Source organism: Zalophus californianus, chromosome 6, assembly GCF_009762305.2.
Source record: "Zalophus californianus isolate mZalCal1 chromosome 6, mZalCal1.pri.v2, whole genome shotgun sequence".
Lineage (NCBI taxonomy): Eukaryota > Metazoa > Chordata > Mammalia > Carnivora > Otariidae > Zalophus > Zalophus californianus.
Window position 1 is genome coordinate 60,715,950 of NC_045600.1, and position 21,970 is coordinate 60,737,919.

Genomic DNA, 21,970 nt, shown 5'->3' on the forward strand with positions numbered 1-21,970 from the left:
ACTCTTCTAGAGAATTTTGGCCTTAAAAGTAAGAAAATACTTCCCTTATAAGTAAAAATACTGTTTTTCATTTTATTTATTTTAGATCAGACGGGAAGGTGTTCGTCTTTTCTTACTATGGTTGCAAGCTCTTCAGAATAACTGTAGCAAAGAACAGCTTTGGATGTTTTCATGCTTAATTCCCGGATTTTCAGCACTACAATCTGAACATGGACCTCGAACTTTAGATAATCTCATTAATCCTCCACTCAACCTTCAAGAAAGTAAGATTCACGAGATCTTATCCATCTGTATTTTAATATTTCCTGTGTAGTTTGTTAATGTATTTTTAAAATGTCCGTATGTTTATTAACTGGGTAATTCAAGGCCATGTTGTAAAATGTAGGTTTTATTATTTTTCACCTATGATGAGGCCAACAGATCAGAAGATGATTGACATAAAAAAATAGTTACAGTTCCCAAGGGGAGAGGGCATGCCACACCAGGGAGGGTGGCCACATGGGGAAGTACCAGGGTCAGTCAGGGGTAGGGCATCAAAGGCAAGAGCCCTTACTGTGATTTCTGTAGGTAGAAACATGTGAGGCAGTGTGAGCAGTCCTGTGATTGGCTCGTTTGGATAATTTCAGCAGGCTTAGGTGCATAGGGGCTGTCCCTCATTGTCACCCATGTACCTGGGTGATTAGGTCAGGGGAATAGTGGCCCTGAACGTGGGAGCCGGATAGAAGAGGGGTAGAGGTGTGGACTCTGGACTGGTTGGTTTGTGTATGGAAGGCATGTTCTCCAGCCCATCTTTACCATCTCTGGGAATTGGCTGGGGAGGGACATTCTCTCCCTGGCCAGCAAGGCTTCTGGTGTCAAGCATCAGAAGCACATGCTTAATAGAAGCCATTTTACATTTATCTTTTATTTCTAATTCTCATGTGTCATCTTGTATCCTTGAGTTAATTTGGATGTACATTGAAGTACAAGAGTATTTTACTTTGTGCCAAGAGGACTGTAACAAAACCTATTTTTGTGAGCTTAATTACTTGGCTAATATTTACTAAGAAACAGGTTTAGGAACCTGCCTATATCAAACTAGGTGCTGCTTAGGAAATATTTAAGAGAGTTCAACTAGTTGGTCAATTTTTTTGAATTTGCATTTATTATTATGAATGTTTTTGAATATCGGAACATTTTAGAAAATGTAGAGGTTTCTTACTTTATACATGGACTTTTGTAATCAAGGAACTAAGATGCTATCCTTTCTTTTTGAGAGGGAAATAGCATTTTATTCTTTGACTAAAGGAGCTACCTTAAACAGTAAGCGTGGTCATTACTAGAGTAATAAGTCCTTTAGTTGATAAATAAGGTCATTGTTGTTGTTTCTCATCATACTATGGAATTTTTGTAATGGGCGCACTTAATGTAAATTTTAAAATATGAGTTTTTTTTTCCAAGTAACATTCACTCTTAAGCTCTTTGTTATCTGTCCGTCCATCCCTGTCACATTCTCTCAATCAAGGGGTTATGAAACAGCTGATTATTAAACTTTATGGCTGTTGTGATGGGCTGTTAGGATGATCTCAAGATTTATTTCAAGGTTCAATCACTAGAACGTTTTCAAGCAGTATTCATTGCATATATGTCTTACGGTTAAATTTTATTTGGGTCACATTATTTCATTGTTAACTTTGTTTTGTGATTATACTAAACTTTTGTCTCTGTATAGCTCAAGTTACTATAGAGGAAATCACTCCTCTTGTCCCTCCACAATCAGGAGACAAAGGACAAGAAGATCTCACAAGCTATTTTCTTGAAGCACTTTTAAAATACATAGTAATTCAGGTATGTGTTACCCTCTTTGATATCACTCCTCTTACTATCTTTGTGTGGGTAATTAATTTTTCTCTCTCTTACCATTATTATGTTAGAGTAGATATTTGCTTATTTTCTTGAAGGAGGACAAATTTTTACTTTTGAAAATGTATGTTAGTATGCCTTTTGTGAAATAAAAATCATTGGCGGGATTATGAGTCTCTTAGAAGCCGAGCTAGAGAGAGAAAATCTTGAAGTAGACCCTTTTATGTATATACCTTCCTCTGGGGGCCAGTTGGGTTTCCTTTCTAATCCTTTCCTTTATAATCAGTGGTTGTGGTCTTTAAGTAATAACTGTTTGATTTAGGAATCAACCTGCCAAGAGGCAGCCATTAGGGAGATAGGCTGAGAATGGGGTGTGTGTGGAGGAATGTAATTTACACTTTAACCTGTTTGTACTCTGTAAATTTCTACGTGAATGTATTTTTTGTAAGGTAACCTATTCATCTCTACATATGAAATGTGCACGCACTGGTTGATGAAAACAGTCTTAGCATATACACATTTCTTGTAACTATTCCAAACACAAAAATTCCCTATGCCTCAGAAACTAACATTAGAAAGTTAATTTGGACCCTGAATGAGATTGCCAAGGTTTAAATCTGATTCTACATTTTACTGATAGTGTCACCTTTGGTAAATTAACCTCTCTGGCTTAAAATAGACATAAAAATAATACCTATCCTATTTTGGTGTTTGAGGGTTAAATAATTAGTAAAAATACTAGAAGAAACAAATACATGACACAAAGTGTTCTATGGGTGGTAGTTGTCACTGTCATTATCATTACCGGTTTTTCTTTTTTAAAAAACAACTTTTATACCTCATATAGATTTTTTAAATTGTTTTGCTGGTTTATTGAGATATAATTGACATATAGGAAACTGCAATATTTGAAATATACAATTTGATGACATTTATTTCATGTATACAGCCATGTAACCATCACCATAATCAAGATAATGACCTGTCTCCCCTAAAAGTTCTCACATGCCTTTGTAATACATCCTTTTCCACTCCTAACCACTGCCTCATTCCCAGGCAACTGTTGATCTGATTTATGTCACTACAGTTTGCATTTTCCTTATTTTCATATAAATGGAATTATATGGTACATACTTTTTTTTTTTTTTGGTCTGGCTTCTTTTTTCTGTCATAATTTTTTTGAAAATCATCCATATTGTTGTGTATCAGTAGTTTGGTTTTTTAATTGCTGAGTAGCTTTTCATTGTATGGATATAACATGCTTTGTTATTCAGTCACCTGTTGATGGTGATATGAGTTGTTTCCAGTTTTTGGCTATTACAAATATAACAGCTGTGAATATTGATAAACTAGTCCTTATGTGGACATAAAATTTTTTCTCGTAGGTAAATACCTAGTAGTAGAATAGGTGGGTTGTAAAGTAGATATATATTGACTTGTTTAAGGCATTGCCAAGCTGTTTTCCAAGTGGTTGTACCTTTTTACATTCCACCAGCAATCTGTGAAGCTTAAAAGTTGCTTCACATCCTCACCAACAGTTGGTATGGTCAGTATGTAATTTTAGTTGTTCTAAAGTGAATAATGTAGGGGCACCTATTAGGTGGCTCAGTCGGTCCTGGCTCGATCCCAGGACCCTGGGATCATGACTTGAGCTGAAGGCAGACGCTTAACTGACTGAGCCACCCAGGAACGCCCGCATTTTTTTTTCAACTCCCTCCAAGTTGTTTAATAATAAAAAAGAAGATAGTACATATACATAAACCTGATCTCCCACCACCACCCCTCCTTTACTCCCAGTGACTAGCTCCAAAATGTAAAAATGTCCCTTGTCCCTCCTGGGGACTAAATTCCCACCTCCACCCCCCCCCCCCAAATAGAGAAACAAAAGAATAAAGAGTGTGTAGGAGGCCACCCACCCCAAACCTTCATCTCACTCAGTACCCTCAAAGAAAGAAGCAGGAATTAGGGGTTCAGAGAAATGAGAGGAGCCCTGTATTCCAAGAAGGGGTAAGAAGGGAGGTGAGCCCACTCATCTCCAATTGAGTACTTAAACCCATACCTTGTCTTTCCTTTACCAATTGCCCAAGCCCAGGGATCAGAGAACTTAGAAAAACCCCACTTGGTCATCCCCATGTCCCTCCCACTCCCCACCAGCTCTAAGTCAGTGTGAGTTGCAGAGGTCAGGGGTGATTGAGGTAGAGGGCCTGGTGGGGAGGCCTGGTGGGCCTGGCCAGCTGCGGAAGCTGGCAAAGGACCACTTGTGGCATTGCCGGGGCCGAGGACGGCTGTTTTCGGAGTGAGAGGGACACCATGGAGGTCTTGGTATGAATCACCCTGGTGTTTGGCTCAGGTCATGATCTCAGGGTTATAGGATTGAGCCCCCCATGTTGGGTTCCCTGCTTGCAGGGAACCTGCTTCTCCCTCTCCTCCCTGCTCATGTGCGTGCTCATGCTCTCTCTCTCAAATAAATAAAATCCTAGAAAAAAGTAGTGAATAATGTATAGTGGTATCTCAGTGAAGCCTACTCTGGGCCTTTGCCATCCCCCTACTTAGCTATCTTCTTCACCCTATTGGAATTGTCACACCCTATATTTTACTGCTCTTTCCCTCTTATCCCCCACCCCCTCACTCCATGGACACTGTCCTCACCCCTCTTGGGCTCTAAGTCTCCCCTGGGCTGCCGCCTCTGCTACATCCCCTTCATGGATGCCCTGCATTTTGTGGTTAGGCTCTAATTATCTGCACTTGACTGCCACTGCTTTCACCCTTTCCCCCACTCCCACTCACATATGCCTATTTTGTATGACTTTTAAGGCTGAATTATTCAGGACAGGGCAAAGGGAGAAAGAACATTAGTATCTTTGTCATTAGTAGAGCCGAGTCTGGGTCAACTTTGAAAATTTTCAGAGCACACTTTAACTTCTAAGATTTTTGTAATTTAACATATATAATGCATTTACATGGCATTATACCAGCTTTTGCGATTTGCCCTTTATATATATTTAGCTCTGTATCTTTAGAGTATAACAGATTAGTGTATCGCTTAAGTAACCTTTTACAACCTTGTTTATGATAGCTAATAATTGTTTCTGTCTCATGGAATGATTCTGATTGTATTTTTTATTTTTAGGTAAAAAGTTTAGAATGGAAGAACAAAGAAAACCAAGAAAGGGGATTTTCTTTTTTGTTTTCACATTTTAAGAAATATTACTTGCCTTATATTTTCCCAAACATCTGCAAGGAGAATAGTTTATATCATCCTGTACTTGGTAGGTAGTCTGTGGAATTTTCTAAAAGATCACACATAAGAATAAAATTACCTCAATGTAAAGTTGGCATTTGTTACTGGCAGAAAACTGATAACATTTAATATTTGCATTGGTTGTTTAGAGATACTATAGCTTGATTCATAGAGAAAGTAGAATTTTATTAATAGGAAAGTTTCACTGAGAGTAAAGAGATTTTTTTTAAAAAATGTCTTCTCTGGATCTCACTGATAGGAAAAGTTAACCCACCATAAATATTTGATATTATACATTAAACTTATGCTATTTGGTATGATCCTTAAACTATATTATAAATTTTCTCTTTAAGGTCCCCCAAGGATTCAATTTAGTATGTCTTATTCAAGTTCTGTATGAATAATGTCGTGTCGTATATTTTGATGATGTCTTGTCCAGTATTTAGTGGCTGTGCCAAAATGGCTGAGCCTTGAAACTAGAGCCTTTCTGACAAATCTTGGTTTAAAAGCAGACCTCTTCCATATATAGAAGCCACTGTCAATTTGTATGTAGAAATTTTTTTTTTTTTTTTTTTTTTTTTTTTTTTTTTAGAAAGATGTTCCTATTTTAAGCTTTGCCAAGTTTAGGCAGCTAATAGACTTAGGCATAACCATTAAGGCTTGTAGAAAGGGCCTAAATTAGAGTAGCAGATCTTTGCCATTGAGAACAGTATTTGCTTTAAAAATATTTTTGCTATAAAAATCAAGGAAAAATTCTCATACTTCATATTCAAAATTTGTATCTCAGTCATAGGTTAATTGAAGTGAGTTCTCATTAATTTTAAATGGCTCTGGAAACCTCTCTCTACTTAGGATTCACTGAGCCTTTTAGTGATATTTTGCAAAAAGACATGTTTCCATATATCAGCAATATATGGTTCACTCTTCTAGATTGCATATTAATATCTAGCAAATTATTTTAAAATGTCATTTTAAATCTTTTAAAACAAGGGTATCATCACAAGGGTATCATCACATCTCAAATGTTTAAAAATGTAGATTTAGCCAAGCATAGTAATTTTCTTATTTTGGTTTTTGTTTTCCTTTTATTTTTCTGTAGATATCCCACAGGTGAGACCAAAGCCACATTATGTTATGATAAAGAAGGATGCCGAAACCAATGAAGCAATCTATTGTACAAAAGAACCTTTCATTAAGGCTCGTGTTATTGTCATTCGTTGGCTGGTTTCTTTCTGGCTTGAGCCAAAGCCCCATACAGGACCTCATATTCCTGGGATGGAAGGTGAAGTCTTGCCAAAGAATATTCAGGTAATACACCACAAAGGGCAAACTTTAAAAATGGCTTAAGAGATATGTCTACGGATTTCAGTTGCCTTAGATGTAGAACAAACTTAAATGATGGTAATATTTTCTTTGTATAAATGTATTTTGTAAATCCAAATTTTAACAATTATTATAGAATCAGTAGTTTTAATAAAAAAAACTTGGAAGATATAGAAGATAATTCTGGTCATGTATGAGTCTCAGCTTCTAATTTATTACTGTATTTTATGTTAACTGCGCTATACTAAAAATATTCTGAATTGTACACACAAATTCTTACAGTTGGAAATGATTTGTAATCATAGTTCTTTTTCGATTTCTAAGCATTCACAGAATGCTAATTTAAAGTCTTGTCTTCCAGGGCGCCTGGCTGGCTTAGTTGGTGGAGCATGCAGCTCTTGATCTTGTGGGTTGTGGGTTCAAACTCCATGCTGGGTGTAGAAATTACTTAAAAATAAAATCTTAAAAAAAAAAAAAGTCCTCATCTCATTTTCTCTTTTTTTCAGCAAGGGCACTGAGTCTAGAAATGTGATATAAAATTATACCCAGCTATACAATGGAGGGACTAATATTTAAACTTCTGGTATTTTTTTATTAAACAGTTTCCCTGTTTCTCACACTTTTTTTTTATCACTTTCTTTTTTCTCAGTGTGTGTTTTTTTTGAGCTTAACTCTATTATAGTATTTTTAAATAATTTTTATTTTCCTTTTCTCAGACTTGCTTTAGTTTTAAAAATCTTAAACTGTGTGTGTTTTTGTTATGACTTCTTAGATCTTTTACAAATTAAGTGGGGGAATAAAGTGTGTGTTTAGTTAATTAGTATTCAGGAAATATAAAACTTTTATATTCCCTTTCACCTTTTATTTGTAGCCACCTATGGGTATGTTTTCCCTAAAACTTCATTCCAAGGTCTTTATAAATAATTATTAAGTGTAGAAACTCTCAAGCAGAACTATTTTTCATGATCCCAGAACTTAATGCTTAAAACCACAGAGTTTTTGATGGGAAGGCATATTTGAAATCATTTACTTAAACCCTTTTGTTTTATAGATGACAAAACTGAGACCAAAAATTGAGTAACTTACTAGAAAGTAATTTGCTATACCATGGAATAGCTACTACTATCATACCATGGTAATAATTTCCTCATCACCAACCTTAAGATTTTTACTTTATCCCTAGGTTGTCTTCATCTTCAGTCATGGTGAAAATTCTTTTTTTTTTAAGATTTCATTTATTTATTTGACAGAGAGAGAGACAGTGAGAGAGGGAACACAAGCAGGGGGAGTAGGAAAGGGGAGAAACAGGCTCCCCGCCGAGCAGGGAGCGCAACTGGGATTCAATCCCAGGACCCTGGGATCATGATCTGAGCCGAAGAGAGGCGCTTTTTTTTTTTTTTTTTTAAAGATTTTATTTATTTATTTGACAGAGACACAGCGAGAGAGGGAACACAAGCAGGGGGAGAAGAAGAGGGAGAAGCAGGCTTCCCGCAGATCAGGGACCCGATGCGGGGCTCGATCCCGGGACCCTGGGATCATGACCCGAGCCAAAGGCAGACGCTTAACCCAACTGAGCCACCCAGGCACCCAACGGTGAAAATTCATTTAAGAGAATATAGAGTGTTCTCTTGAGTTTTCTTTCTTTCAAGATTTTATGTTTAAGTAATGACTACACTCAATGTGGGGCTCAAACTTAGAACCCCAAGATCAAGAGTCACACTCTGTACCGACAGAGCCAGCCAGGTGCCCCATTCTTGAGTTTTCTTGTGTTTTCTTTTGGCTTCCTTTCTACTTCTGTCATAACTTTTCTTCCATTCCTTTGTGTTTTCTTTGTAACTTGTTTGTACTGCAAACATTCTAAAATCAAATTATAGGTAAATAGATGATTAGTGAGCATCACTATATTACTTAGATGTTGAGTTATTTGCATTGCTACTTAATTATTTAGAATGGATTCTAAATGAAATCTATGCCCGATTTTAAACAACGGTGTAAGTTATTTGTGGAATGCTTTTAGAAAGCAAAATACCAAGTTGTATGATTATGATATTCTCCCCCTTTTGTTTTTATTGTAGAGAGCAGCTGCTAGTTTGGTATCCAGAGAAGAAAACAAAAATGATAATGCTGATAAAGCAGATAGAACTACAGAACCAGAACAGTCTCATTCCAATACAAGCACTCTCACGGAGCGAGAACCTAGCTCATCCAGTCTCTGCAGTATTGATGAGGAACATCTCACAGACATTGAAATAGTTCGCAGAGTTTTTTCTTCTAAAAGAAGTAATGTAAACTTTGTCACAGAGATATTTCGTCAGGTAAAGTACCTCTCAGTAATTTTAATTTGTAATATAGACTATGGTTTTTAATGTTGAATATACTGGCTTTCAGCTATTTAAAATTTTTAATAAAAATTTTTTTAAAGTTTATATTTAATTTTTAAAATTTATTACATCTAATCCTTTAATATTTTCTATTTATATTTTTTAGTTCATGATGATTTTGGTTTAATAACTGTCCACCTCCCCTCATACTCCTTCTGTTATTAGAACAGTTTTCTTAGTTACTCACTTTATGGTTTGAAACTATTCTTCCTACCATTTCCTTAGTAAATTATAGTAAAATTATTTTATCTTCCATTCTCTATAATCAATAAAAAGTGGTTTTTGAATAGAAGAAGCAGTGTTTTCATTGCCTTTATTCTCCTTCCAGAGGCTGTATTGTCCTCTAAGGCATTCTGAAGTTAAAGTTGCTTAAGGTAGATATTTGGGGACTAAAAGAAATGGAGAGAAAGAAAAAGAATAAAAACTATTTCACATAAAGATAGCTAGAAATTCATAAGTGCACATTCTCAATTACATAGAAATTTTGTGGAAAATAAGCCTTATGAAAACTAATCATTTGCTCTTAATAGCAAAGGTACTTAACTTTTGCAGGTAAACATCATTGAGTTTTATAGCTAAAGGGGATCATTCAAGTCTCACAGCAAGTAAGTGGTACATCTGGGACTAAAACTCCCAGATCCTGGTTCCCATGTCAGTGCTGTTTATTCTGTACTACATGCCTTCACTTGCCAGGAAGCTGTCTAGGCAAAGCAAATCTTCACCTTGTACACATGTTTATTGATATGTAAAACAAAGCATGACGCAGCATTAGTTTTGTTAACCTAAGTTAAAAAAACAAACTTACCTTCTGTTTGTTTCAGCAGCACATATACTAAAAATTGGAATGAGACAAAGAAAGTTAGCATGGTCCCTGCATGGGGACCCTGGCAAATTCATAAAGTGGTCTATATTTTTGTGTTAATGAGTACAAAATATATACAGTTATATACAGATAGACTCAGTTTCCTACAACCTCAATAAAGTGAATATCACAATAAAAAAAACAAATTTCCCTTAACATTTTTTCTGGCTTTGACAGTGGTTCTAGTTGCCAAGTTTAAGGTTTGTGTTGATAGAATATTTGACAAATGGGAAAGGAAAGATATTTGGCAAATAATGTTGGAGAACTTTACATGTGGGAGAACTTAAAGCAAACTTTTAGAATTATTAGGGCTTTCGAGTTCTTGAGTCCCTTTGTGTAAGTTTATTTTTTTAGGAATTTGTTCACTGCATTTGTTTTCAAATTTGACAAAAAGTTTATTCCATTCTCTTAGAATCTTTTTAATCTCTGAAGCATTTATATTCTTGTTCCCCTTTCATTCCTGTTAGTTTTTATTTGTTCCTTCTTTTTTTTCTTGATTCTTGCTAGAGATTTGTCATTTTATTAGTCTTTTCAAGAATGAGCTTTTGGCTATTAGTCTTCTCTGTTTTATACTTGTTTTCCTTTTTTGTTAATTAAAAAAAATTTTATTGTTATGTTAATCACCATACATTACATCATTAGTTTTTGATGTAGTGTTCCTTGATTCATTGTTTGTACATAACACACAATGCACAGTGCTCCACACAGAACGTGCCCTCTTTAATACCCATCACCAGGCTAACCCATCCCCCCACCCCCCTCCCCTCTAGAACCCTCAGTTTGTTTTTCAGAGTCCATCGTCTTTCATGGTTCATCTCCCCCTCCGATTTACTCCCCTTCATTCTTCCCCTCCTGCTATCTTCTTTTTTTTTTCTTAACATATATTGCATTGTTTGTTTCAGAGGCACAGATCTGTAAAAATTGGAGTGCAGTTGTCTTGCAACAGTCTTGCACAATTCACAGCACTCACCATAGCACATACCCTCCCCAATGTCTGTCACCCAGCCACCCATCCTTCCCAGACCCCCACCACTCCAGCAACCCTCAGTTTGTTTCCTGAGATTAAGAATTCATCGTATCAGTGAGGTCATATGATACATGTCTTTCTCTGATTGACTTATTTCACTCAGCATAACACCGTCCAGTTCTATCCACGTCGTTGCAAATGGCAAGATCTCCTTCCTTTTGATGGCTGCAAAATATTCCATTGTGTATATATACCACTTCTTCTTTATCCATTCATCTGTCGATGGACATCTTGGCTCTTTCCACAGTTTGGCTATTGTGGACATTGCTTCTATAAACATTGGGGTGCACATACCCCTTCGGATCCCTACATTTGTATCTTTGTGGTAAATACCCAGTAGTGCAATTGCTGGATCGTATGGTAGCTCTATTTTCAACTTTTTGAGGAACCTCCATACTGTTTTCCAGAGTGGCTGCACCAGCTTGCATTCACACCAACAGTGTAGGAGGGTTCCCCTTTCTCCGCATCCCCGCCAAAATCTGTCATTTCCTGACTTGTTAATTTTAGCCATTCAGACTGGTGTGAGTTGGAATCTCATTGAGGTTTTGATTTGGATTTCCCTGATGCCGAGCGATGTTGAGCACTTTTTCATGTGTCTGTTGGCCATTTGGATGTCTTCTTTGGAAAAATGTCTGTTCATGTCTTCTGCCCATTTCTTGATTGGATTATTTGTTCTTTGGGTGTTGAGTTTGAAAAGTTCTTTATACACTTTGCATACTAGCCCTTTATCTAATTTGTCATTTGCAAATATCTTCTCCCATTGTGTCGGTTGTCTTTTGGTTTTGTTGACTGTTTCTTTTGCTGTGCAAAAGCTTTTTATTTTGATGAAATCCCAATAGTTCATTTTTACCCTTGCTTCCCTAGCCTTTGGCAATGTTTCTTGGAAGAGGTTACTGCCTGTGTTCTCCTTTAGGATTTTGATGGACTCCTGTCTCACGTTTAGGTCTTTCAACCATTTGGAGTCTATTTTTGTGTGTAGTGTTAGGAAATGGTCCAGTTTCATTCTTCTGCATGTGGCTGTCCAATTTTTCCCAACACCATTTGTTGAAGAGACTGTCTTTTTTCCATTGGACATTCTTTCCTGCTTTGTCGAAGATTAGTTGACCATAGAGTTGAGGGTCCATTTCTGGGCTCTCTATTCTGTTCCATTGATCTATGTGTCTGTTTTTGTGCCAGTACCATACTGTCTTGATGATGACAGCTTTGTAATAGAGCTGGAAGTCCAGAATTGTGATGCCGCCAGCTTTGCTTTTCTTTTTCAACATTCCTCTGGCTATTTGGGGCCTCTTCTGGTTCCATACAAATTTTAGGATTATTTGTCCCATTTCTTTGAAAAAAGTGGATGGTATTTTGATGGGGATTGCATTGAATGTGTAGATTGCTCTAGGTAGCATTGACATCTTCACAATGTTTGTTCTTCCAATCCATGAGCATGGAACATTTTTCCATTTCTTTGTGTCTTCCTCAGTTTCTTTCATGAGTATTTTAGAGTTTTCTGAGTACAGATCCTTTGCCTCTTTGGTTAGATTTATTCCTAGGTATCTTATGGTTTTGGGTGCAATTGTGAATGGGATCGACTTCTTAATTTGTCTCTCTTCTGTCTTGTTGTTGGTGTATAGGAATGCCACTGATTTCTGTGCATTGCTTTTATATCCTGCTACTTGACTGAATTCCTGTATGAGTTCTAGCAGTTTTGGGGTGGAGTCTTTTGAGTTTTCCACATAAAGTATCATATCATCTGCAAAGAGTGAGAGTTTGACTTCCTCTTTGCCGATTTGGATGCCTTTGATTTCTTTTTGTTGTCTGATTGCTGTGGCTAGGACTTCTAATACTGTGTTGAATAGCAGTGGTGATAGTGGACATCCCTGCCGTGTTCCTGACCTTAGGGGGAAAGCTCTCGGTTTTTCCCCATTGAGAATGATACTCACTGTAGGTTTTTCATAGATGGCTTTTATGATATTGAGGTATGTACCCTCTACCCCTATACTCTGAAGAGTTTTGATCAAGAAAGGATGCTATACTTTGTCAGGTGCTTTTTCTGCATCTATTGAGAGGATCATATGATTCTTGTTCTATCTTTTGTTAATGTATCATATCACGTTGATTGATTTGCAGATGTTGAACCAACCTTGCAGCCCAGGGATAAATCCCACTTGGTGATGGTGAATAATCCTTTTAACGTACTGTTGGATCCTATTGGCTAGTATTTTGGTGAGAATTTTTGCATCCATGTTCGTCAAGGATATTGGTCTGTAATTCTCCTTTTTGATGGGGTCTTTGTCTGGTTTTGGGATCACGGTAATGCTGGCCTCATAAAATGAGTTTGGAAGTTTTCCTTCCATTTCTATTTTTTGGAACAGTTTCAGGAGAATAGGTATTAATTCTTCTTGAAATGTTTGGTAGAATTCCCCTGGGAAGCCATCTGGCCCTGGGCTTTTGTTTGTTGGGAGATTTTTGATGACTGCTTCAATTTCCTTAGTGGTTATAGGTCTGTTTAGGTTTTCTGTTTCTTCCTGGTTCAATTTTGGTAGTTGATACATCTCTAGGAATGCATCCATTTCTTCCAGGTTATTTAATTTGCTGGCATAGAGTTGCTCATAATATGTTCTTATAATTGTTTGTATTTCTTTGGTGTTGGTTGTGATCTCTCCTCTTTTATTCATGATTTTGTTGATTTGGGTCATTTCTCTTTTCTTTTTGATCAGTCTGGCCAGGGGTTTATCAATCTTGTTAATTCTTTCAAAGAACCAGCTCCTAGTTTTGTTGATCTGTTCTGCTGTTCTTTTGGTTTCTAGTTCATTGATTTCTGCTCTGATCTTTATTATTTCTCTTCTCCTTCTGGGTTTAGGCTTTATTTGCTGTTTTTTCTCTAGCTCCTTTAGGTGTAGGGTTAGGTTGTGTATTTGAGACCTTTCTTGTTTCTTGAGAAAGGCTTGTATTGCTATATACTTTCCTCTTAGGACTGCCTTTGCTGCATCCCAGAGATTTTGAACAGTTGTGTTTTCATTTTCATTGGTTTCTATGAATTTTTTAAATTCGTCTTTAATTTCCTGGTTGACCCATTCATTCTTTAGTAGGATGCTCTTTAGCCTCCATGTATTTGAGTTCTTTCCGACTTTCCTCTTGTGACTGAGTTCTAGTTTCAAAGCATTGTGATCTGAAAATATGCAGGGACTAATCCCAATCTTTTGGTACCGGTCGAGACCTGATTTGTGACCTAGGATGTGATCTGTTCTGGAGAATGTTCCATGGGCACTAGAGAAGAATGTGTATTCCGTTGCTTTGGGATGGAATGTTCTGAATATGTCTGTGAAGTCCATTTGGTCCAGTGTGTCATTTAAAGTCTTTATTTCCTTGTTGATCTTTTGCTTAGATGATCTGTCTATTTCAGTCAGGGGGGTGTTAAAGTCCCCCACTATTATTGTATTGTTGTCAATGTGTTTCTTTGCTTTTGTTATTAATTGGTTTGTGTAATTGGCTGCTCCCATGTTAGGGGCATAGATATTTACAATTGTTAGATCTTCTTGGTGGACAGACCCTTTAAGTAGGATATAGTCTCCTTCCTCGTCTCTTATTACAGTCTTTGTTTTAAAATCTAATTTGTCTGGGGCGCCTGGGTGGCTCAGTCGCTCAGTCGTTAAGCATCTGCCTTCGGCTCAGGTCATGATCCCAGTTTCCTGGGATCGAGTCCCACATCGGGCTCCCTGCTCTGCGGGAAGCCTGCTTCTCCCTCTCCCACTCCCCCTGCTTGTGTTCCTGCTCTCGCTCTCTCTCTCTGTCAAATAAATAAAATCTTAAAAAAAATAAAATAAACTCTAATTTGTCTGCTATAAGGATTGCCACCCCAGCTTTCTTTTGGTGTCAATTAGCATGGTAAATGGTTTTCCACCCCTTCACTTTTAATGTGGGGGTGTCTTTGAGTCTAAAATGAGTCTCTTGCAGACAGCATATCGATGGGTCTTGTTTTTTAATGCAATCTGATAGCCTGTGTCTTTTTTTTTTTTTTTTTAAGATTTTATTTAATTGACAGAAAGAGAGAGAGAGAGACGGTGTGAGAGGGAACACAAGCAGGGGGAGTGGGAAAGGGAGAAGCAGGCTTCCAGCCGAGCAGGGAGCCCTATGCGGGGCTTGATCTAAGGACCTGAGGATCATGACCCGAGCTGAAGGCAGCCGCTTAACGAACTCAGCCACCCAGGCGCCCCAGCCTGTGTCTTTTGATTGGGGCATTTAGCCCATTTACATTCAGGGTAACTATTGAATGATATGAAGTTAGTGCCATTGTATTGCCTGTAAGGTAACTGTTACTATATATGGTCTGTGGTCTTTTCTGGTCTATGCTGCTTTTAGGGTCTCTCTTTGCTTAGAGGACCCCTTTCAGTATTTCTTGGAGGGCTGGTTTCATGTTTGCAAATTCCTTTAGTTTTTGTTTTTCCTGGAAGCTTTTTATCTCTCCTTCAATTTTCAGTGAGAGCCTAGCTGGTTATAGTATTCTTGGCTGCATATTTTTCTCGTTTAGTGCTCTGAATATATCATGCCAGTCCTTTCTGGCCTGCCAGGTCTCTGTGGATAGGTCCGTTGCCAATCTAATGTTTCTACCTTTATAGGTTACATATCTCTTTTCCCGAGCTGCTTTCAGGATTTTCTCTTTGTCTCTGAGACTCGTAAGTTTTACTATTAGATGTCGGCGTGTTGACCTATTTTTATTGATTTTGAGAGGGCTTCTCTGTGCCTCCTGGATTTTTATGCCTTTTTCCGTCCCCACATTAGGGACGTTCTCTGCTATAATTTACTCCAATATACCTTCTGCCCGTCTATGTCTTTCTTCTTCTGGGATCCCAATTATTCTAATATTGTTTCATCTTATGGTATTGCTTATCTCTCGAATTCTGCCCTCGTGATCCAGTAGTTGTTTATCTCTCTTTTTCTCAGCTTCTTTATTTTCCATCATTTGGTCTTCTATATCGCTGATTCTCTCTTCTGCCTCATTTATCCTAGCAGTTAGTGCCCCCATTTTTGATTGCACCTCATTAATAGCCTTTTTGATTTCGATTTGGTTAGATTTTAGTTCTTTTATATTTCCAGGAAGGGTGTCTCTAATAACTTCCATGCTTTTTTCAAGCCCAGCTAGTATTTTTAAAATCTTGATTCTGAACTGTAGGTCCGACATCGTACTAATGTCTGTATTGAGTAGGTCCCTGGCAGATGGTACTACCTCTTGTTCTTTTTGCTGAGGTGATTTCTTTCGTCTTGTCATTTTGTCCAGAGGAGAATAGATGAATGAGAGAACAAAATGCTAACAGGTTAACAATGTCCCCAGAAAATATACTCTAAACAAATCAGAAAAGACCTGAAACCAGGGGAAAAGAAAGGGAAAGAAAGAAAAAAGAAAGAGAAAAAAAAAAGAAAAAGATAAAAACAAAAACAGAACAAAAGAAAAAAAGAATATGATCAGATATGACCAGGCTAGTGCATAGATCAGTGCCACACAGTAGATTTTGGGTGTATTTTGGTCTGTTAGAAGATAGTGCCTCCTAAAATTGTAAAGAAAGAAAGACTTATATATGTACAAAATAAGGGTTGATACAATGAAGGGATGGAAGATGACTGTAAAGATGAAAATTATAAAAGATTTTATAAAAGGAATCGATAAGAAGTTGTTTGAAAAAAGAAAGAAGATTTAAAAAAAAAAAAAGGAGAATGTGATCAGGCAGGAGAGTAGAACAAAGCCATACACTAGAGATATATGGTATATTTTGATCTGTTAGAAGAAACTGTATCTCAAAATTTTAAAGAGAGAACAACTTATATATATATGCCAAAAATAAGGGTAACTACTATGAAGGGATAGAATATGATTCTAAAAATGAAAAATAAAAAAATTTTTTTTAAAAAGGGATTGATAAGATGTTGGTTGAAAAAGGGAAAAGAAATTTCAAAAAAAAAAGTTAAAAAAATTACCTTTGAAAAACTAATGAATCATAGTAAAAAAGCTATGAATTCTATGTGCAGTATTCCCCTAGTGCTGGAGTTCTCCTGTTCTCCATGATGGGTAGACTTGGTCTTGGCTGGCTGTTTGTGCTGATCTTCTGGGGGGGGGAGCCTGTTGCTATGGTTCCCAAATGTCTTTGCCTGAGGCAGAATTGCCCCGCCCTTGTGATTCCGGGCTAAGCAATCTGCTCGGGTTTGCTCTCGGGAGCTTTTGTTCCCTGTAAGCTCTTGGTACAGCTTTCGAGGATGAGAGTGAAAATGGTGGCCTCCCAATCTCAGTCCAGAGGAGCCCAGACCTTGGGGCCCTGCTCCTCAGTGCGCCCCCAGAGAAAAGCAGTCAATCACTCCCGTGTCCCCAGTCTCCGGCCGCACTCCGTGCTCACCAGGCCTGTGACTGAGCGTTTCTATCTCTGGCACTCGGCCCGGTGTGGAGTCTCCAAACCTAGCAGATTCCTGCTGTGCACTCCCACGCCGCTCCTGGGCGAGGAAGGGGGTCTCCCAGGCTTTGCCACTTGTTGGGTCCCTGCTGGAGGCGCAGTGGCCCGACTGGGCCGCGGATCACAGTTTATGGCCACCCCGACCTGAAAGCCCGCGCCTCGGTCTGTCTCTGCAGCTGGCTTCCCGGCTCTGATACCTGGGAGCTCTGCTGCACTCAGGCACCCTCCGTCTTTCTGTGACCCCGAGGGTCCTGAGACCACACTGTCCCGCGAGGGTTCCGCCTCCTGCTTAGCCACTGGAGTGACATCCCTCAGCGGAGCCAACTTCTAAGAGTTCCGATTTTGTGCTCCGTGGCTCTTATCACTTGCTAGAAGCGGCGGAGGCCCCCTCCCCCGCCATGTCTCCTCCCGAATATCGCCTCGGATTCACTTCTCCACGTGTCCTATCTTCCAGTAAGTGGTCGCTTCTGTGTTCAGAGAGTTGTTGCTACTCTCTTCGCTCTCCTGTTGAGTTCGTAGGTGTTCAGAATGGTTTGATCGCCATTCAGCTGAATTCCTGAGACCAGAGGAAATCCAGGTCTCCTACTCCTCTGCCATCTTGCTCCGCCCTCTTTTGTTAATTTTTGTTCCTTTTATTTCCTTTTTTCTACTTTTCTTGATTTCCTTTTTTTAACTAGCTAATTAATTTTAGTCTCACATTTTTCTCATATGAACTTCCTTGAGGCTATTAATTTACCACTCAGTACTATTTTAGCTACGTTCTACAAATTTTGTTATATAGCATTTTTGCTGTTACCCACTTGTATTTTCTAATTTTCATGTTAATACCTTCTTTGACCTATGAGTTATTTAGCAATTTGTATCTTCCAAACAGAGTTTCCTGATCTTCCTTTTTCTTACAAATTTCTGATGTGATTCTTTGGACAGAGAATATAGTTTGTACGATCCTAGTTTAAAATGTATTGAAACTTATGGTTCAGTTTGTAGTCCGTTTTCATAAATGTCCTGTATGATTGAAAAGAATGTATGCTTCTCTGTTGAGTTCAGTGATCATTAGAGCCTGAACTTTTCTATATCTTACTTAATGTTTTTGGTCAGCTTGACCTCACAGTTATGAGAGGGGTGTGTTAAAATCTTATACTCTGACAGTGATTTGTCACTTTCTTCCTTCGTATCTTCATAGATTTTTCTTTGTATATTTTGAAGATGTATAATTGATAATTAAGTACATACAAGTTTATAATTTATACCTCAGTGTGAATTATTTTATTTATGGTCCTTCTTATCTGTGGAAATTATTTTTGCTTAGGGTCTATTGTATTTACTATTTGTAGATTTACATCACTCCCTTTTTATTAAGAACTAGCATCTGGGGCATCTGGCTGGTTTAGTAGGTAGAGCGTGGGACTCTTGATCTCGTGAGATCAAGCCCCACATTAAAAAAAAAGTACTAGGCTCATGTATTTTTAAAATAATCTTTTAATTTTTAACCTTTTTATATCATTAGATTTTGCATGTCTCTTGTAAATATGGTTTGATTTTTAAAAATCTTTGTCTTTATAAAGTGTTGAAGGAATATCTGATGATCTATAGAATATAAGGGGATGGAGGACCTAGGCTGACTGGGTTTTTTGTCTTGGGCAACTAGGTGCATGGTGTGAACCTTCACTAAAGAAGGAGCATTCTAGAGAAGGAACAGGTTTGGGGCAAAGGTTTGGGGAAAAGTAATGAGATCAGTTTTAAACCAACTGACACCTGGAGCATATCCAAGTGAAGGTATCCAATGGGGAAATGGATGTAAGGTTCTGGGAGAGGGAAGTTGGGATTGGTAATCCAGATTTGGAAGTCACTGGCAAACCTCTTGTACATGAAGCCATAAGATGAATGAAGGGGGGGAAATCGGAGGGGGAGACGAACCATGAGAGACTACGGACTCTGAGAAACTAACTGAGGGTTCTAGAGGGGAGGGGGTAGGGGGATGGGTTAGCCTGGTGATGGGTATTAAAGAGGGCACGTACTGAATGGAGCACTGGGTGTTATACACAAATAATGAATCATGGAACACTACATCAAAAACTAATGATGTATGGTGATTAACATAACATAATAAAAAAAAAGTGACCAGTAATAACCAGTTATATTTTACTGTATTTAGTGTCGAGGTATTTTTTATATAAACCACGCACATGTAAACATTAAAAGACTCTTTTTTTGTTTATATTGTTTGGGGTCTGCTTCTGTTATTAATATGAACATTTTCCAATAAGTCTAATCATTCTTCTACAACATTGTTTTTAATGGCTGCTGTACAGTCCCAATACATAGACACCCATCAGTTATTGAAACCATTACCTATTGATAGTTATCAAAATTTTGCTGTTAGATACAATGCTGAAGTGAGTATCTTGATGTATAAAATCTTTGTGTACATGCATAAATATTTCCTAAAAATAAATTCCTGGAATAAAAAAAAAAAAAGTGAATGAGGTCAGCCTGGGAAAACAGGAAGGTCATGAAGAGAAGGCCAAGGACAAAGACCTGTGAGCCCAAGCAAGGGGAGCTGGCAAAAAAGACCGGCAGGGCAGTCAGAGTGGGAAGGTGAGCCGGCCTTTTATTAAACTTCCTTGTGAATAAAAAGAAAAATCTTTGTCCTTTACCTGGAATATTTATATTTATTATAATTACTGATATGTTTGGATTTACTGATACTGTCATATTTTGTTCTCTCTTTTTTTTACCATATCTGTATTTCTTTTGTTAATTATTGTCTTATTTTTTCTTTCCTTATGAATTGATGTTTTCTCATTTTGTATCCTTTTCCTGTCACTTGGTTCGAAAGTTATACTTTATTCCTTTTTCTTTAGTGATTACTATATAAATTTTAACATATATACTTCATTTCCCAAGGTTTAAAGTTTTTTTTTTTTTTACCTTTTTTGTAATCAGTATAAGGAGCTTGATCCTTATTACTCTAATTTCTGCCCTCCACCCCACTTAACATATGGTTATTATCAAATCAGTTCTATTTTGCAGGTTTGTGTTTAACTCCAGTATTATTGTTTTGTGCATTCAGTGTTGATTTACATTTAGTTATGTGGTTTATCACTTTCTGTGATTATGATGTCTTCCATCTCAGATCTTTCATTTGGAATCACTTTCCTCTGCTTGAATGAAGTTCATCATTTAGAATTTTATTTTAGTGAATGTCCATTGATATCAAATACTTACAAATTTTTGCCTGTCCGAAAATGTCTTTATTTTTGAAAGACTTTTTCAGTTGGACATAGACTTCTAGATTGACAATTATTTTCACCCAGCACATTTTAGATGCTCAGATACTTTCCCACCATTTTTTGGTTTACATTGTTGCTGTTGAGATGTCAACCAGCAGTTGAACTAATAAATTAATTATCTTTTCTCCACCTCTTTTTTTTTTTTTAAAGATTATTTATTTGAGAGAGAGAGAGCGCATGAGAGAGAGAGCACAAGGAGGGAGAGCAGCACTGCTGAGCAGGGTGCCTGACAGGGGGCTCAATCCCAGGCCCCGGGATCGTGACCTGAGCTGAAGGCAGACGCTTAATGCAGAGCCACCCTTCTCTGGCTCTTTTTTATATCTTTTTTTAGTATTTGGCATTTTACATTTTACTGTGGTGTGTCCAGGTCTGGATTTCCTTTTATTTATTCTTTAGGGGATATTTGAGGCATACTTCATTAATGGATTAATGTATTTTGACAATTCTGGAAAATTTTCAGCCATTATCTCTTTAAATATTGCCTCTGTCCCATTTTTTTCTTGTCTTTCCAGGACTCTGACAAGATGTATGTTAGACCTTTTCACTTTATACATGTCTGTTAATCTCAAGTTCATATTTTCCATCTCTTTGTCTGTCTGTCCTACATTCTGGGTACTTCCTTTTTAATTACAACTGCTTCTGGAAGTTGGCCCGTCTGCTCAGTTTTTGTCTCTTGTTCTTTACTTATATTTTATTTATACTAAGCATAGTTATTTTATATTGACTGATCATTCTAATATTCCTGAGGTCTTTGTAGATCTGATTCTGCCATATATGCTTTCTCATGGTGCTCTATTCTCTAAATGTTCTTCGCAGTAGTTTTTTATTTCAGAAATTTAGAATTTAGAATTTTGATTCTGAGCTTTTGTATCTTATGACTTCATTTGCTGATTTGGTTGGTTAAAGGTTAATTCCTTCAGAGAGGAGTTGCATTTCCTTCTTCTAAATGCAAAGAGACACTACCAACGTCTCATTAAACTGAATTCTTGATTTGAAGTTCAAGCCAGCCACATAATATGAACACAGAGTATAAACCTCTGTTACGGCTAACTTTTAGTTCTAGTGTCTCTGAGGAGATTTTTGTTGTTATTGTTATCTCTTCTCCATTTAGGTATGGGCAGTTTACCTTACTAACTTTTAATGGGTTGGGTTTATTTAATTCAGCATCTCACTGACAATATGTACTCCTTTGAAAATACAACTTTGTTTAGAGTTTTACTGTTGTTCTCCCTGCTTTGCCACAATAGGTCAATGGAAACCAAAGTAATTGGTGCCACTCAAAGTGAAAGTCAGCTTTATTGCTCCCAGTAAAACCTGAGTTTGGATTTCATATAGGTTTTTATTTTTGAATATTTTTTTCCTGCCTTTTGGCTCATCAGTGCATTTAAGATTAAATTTATCTTTTAATCTGCCATTTTGTCTTTTCAATCAAAAGGTTGGTTGGGTTACCTAGTCCACCATAGTCTTGGAAGCAGTTCTCCTGTCATTGAGTTTTTAATCATGCCCCTTATATTTTAATTTTTAAAATTTGCATTTGGTGGTTTTTCCACTTTTTGCTATGGCTCATTCATTCTTT

General features: G+C 37.4%; 1 protein-coding gene and 1 non-coding gene across 13 annotated transcripts in view; both read left to right on the top strand.

The window, feature by feature from the left end:
- Positions 1-21,970, top strand: part of RALGAPA1 (Ral GTPase activating protein catalytic subunit alpha 1) — a 253,551-nt gene that overhangs the window by 49,016 nt on the left and 182,565 nt on the right. For all 12 annotated transcript variants that reach the window (XR_003515516.2, XM_027568751.2, XM_027568756.2 and 9 more), the window contains exons 6-10: positions 86-263; positions 1,712-1,827; positions 4,973-5,111; positions 6,183-6,391; positions 8,482-8,721. Coding sequence is in view for 11 of the 12 variants with exons in the window: in XM_027568751.2 (XP_027424552.2) it covers positions 86-263; positions 1,712-1,827; positions 4,973-5,111; positions 6,183-6,391; positions 8,482-8,721 (882 nt within the window). In the remaining variant the exon portion in view is untranslated. The remainder of the gene's footprint in view (positions 1-85; positions 264-1,711; positions 1,828-4,972; positions 5,112-6,182; positions 6,392-8,481; positions 8,722-21,970) is intronic.
- LOC113910656 lies at positions 9,598-9,702 on the top strand. Its single transcript, XR_003516158.1, has one exon. It is a non-coding gene; the product is annotated as a U6 spliceosomal RNA (small nuclear RNA).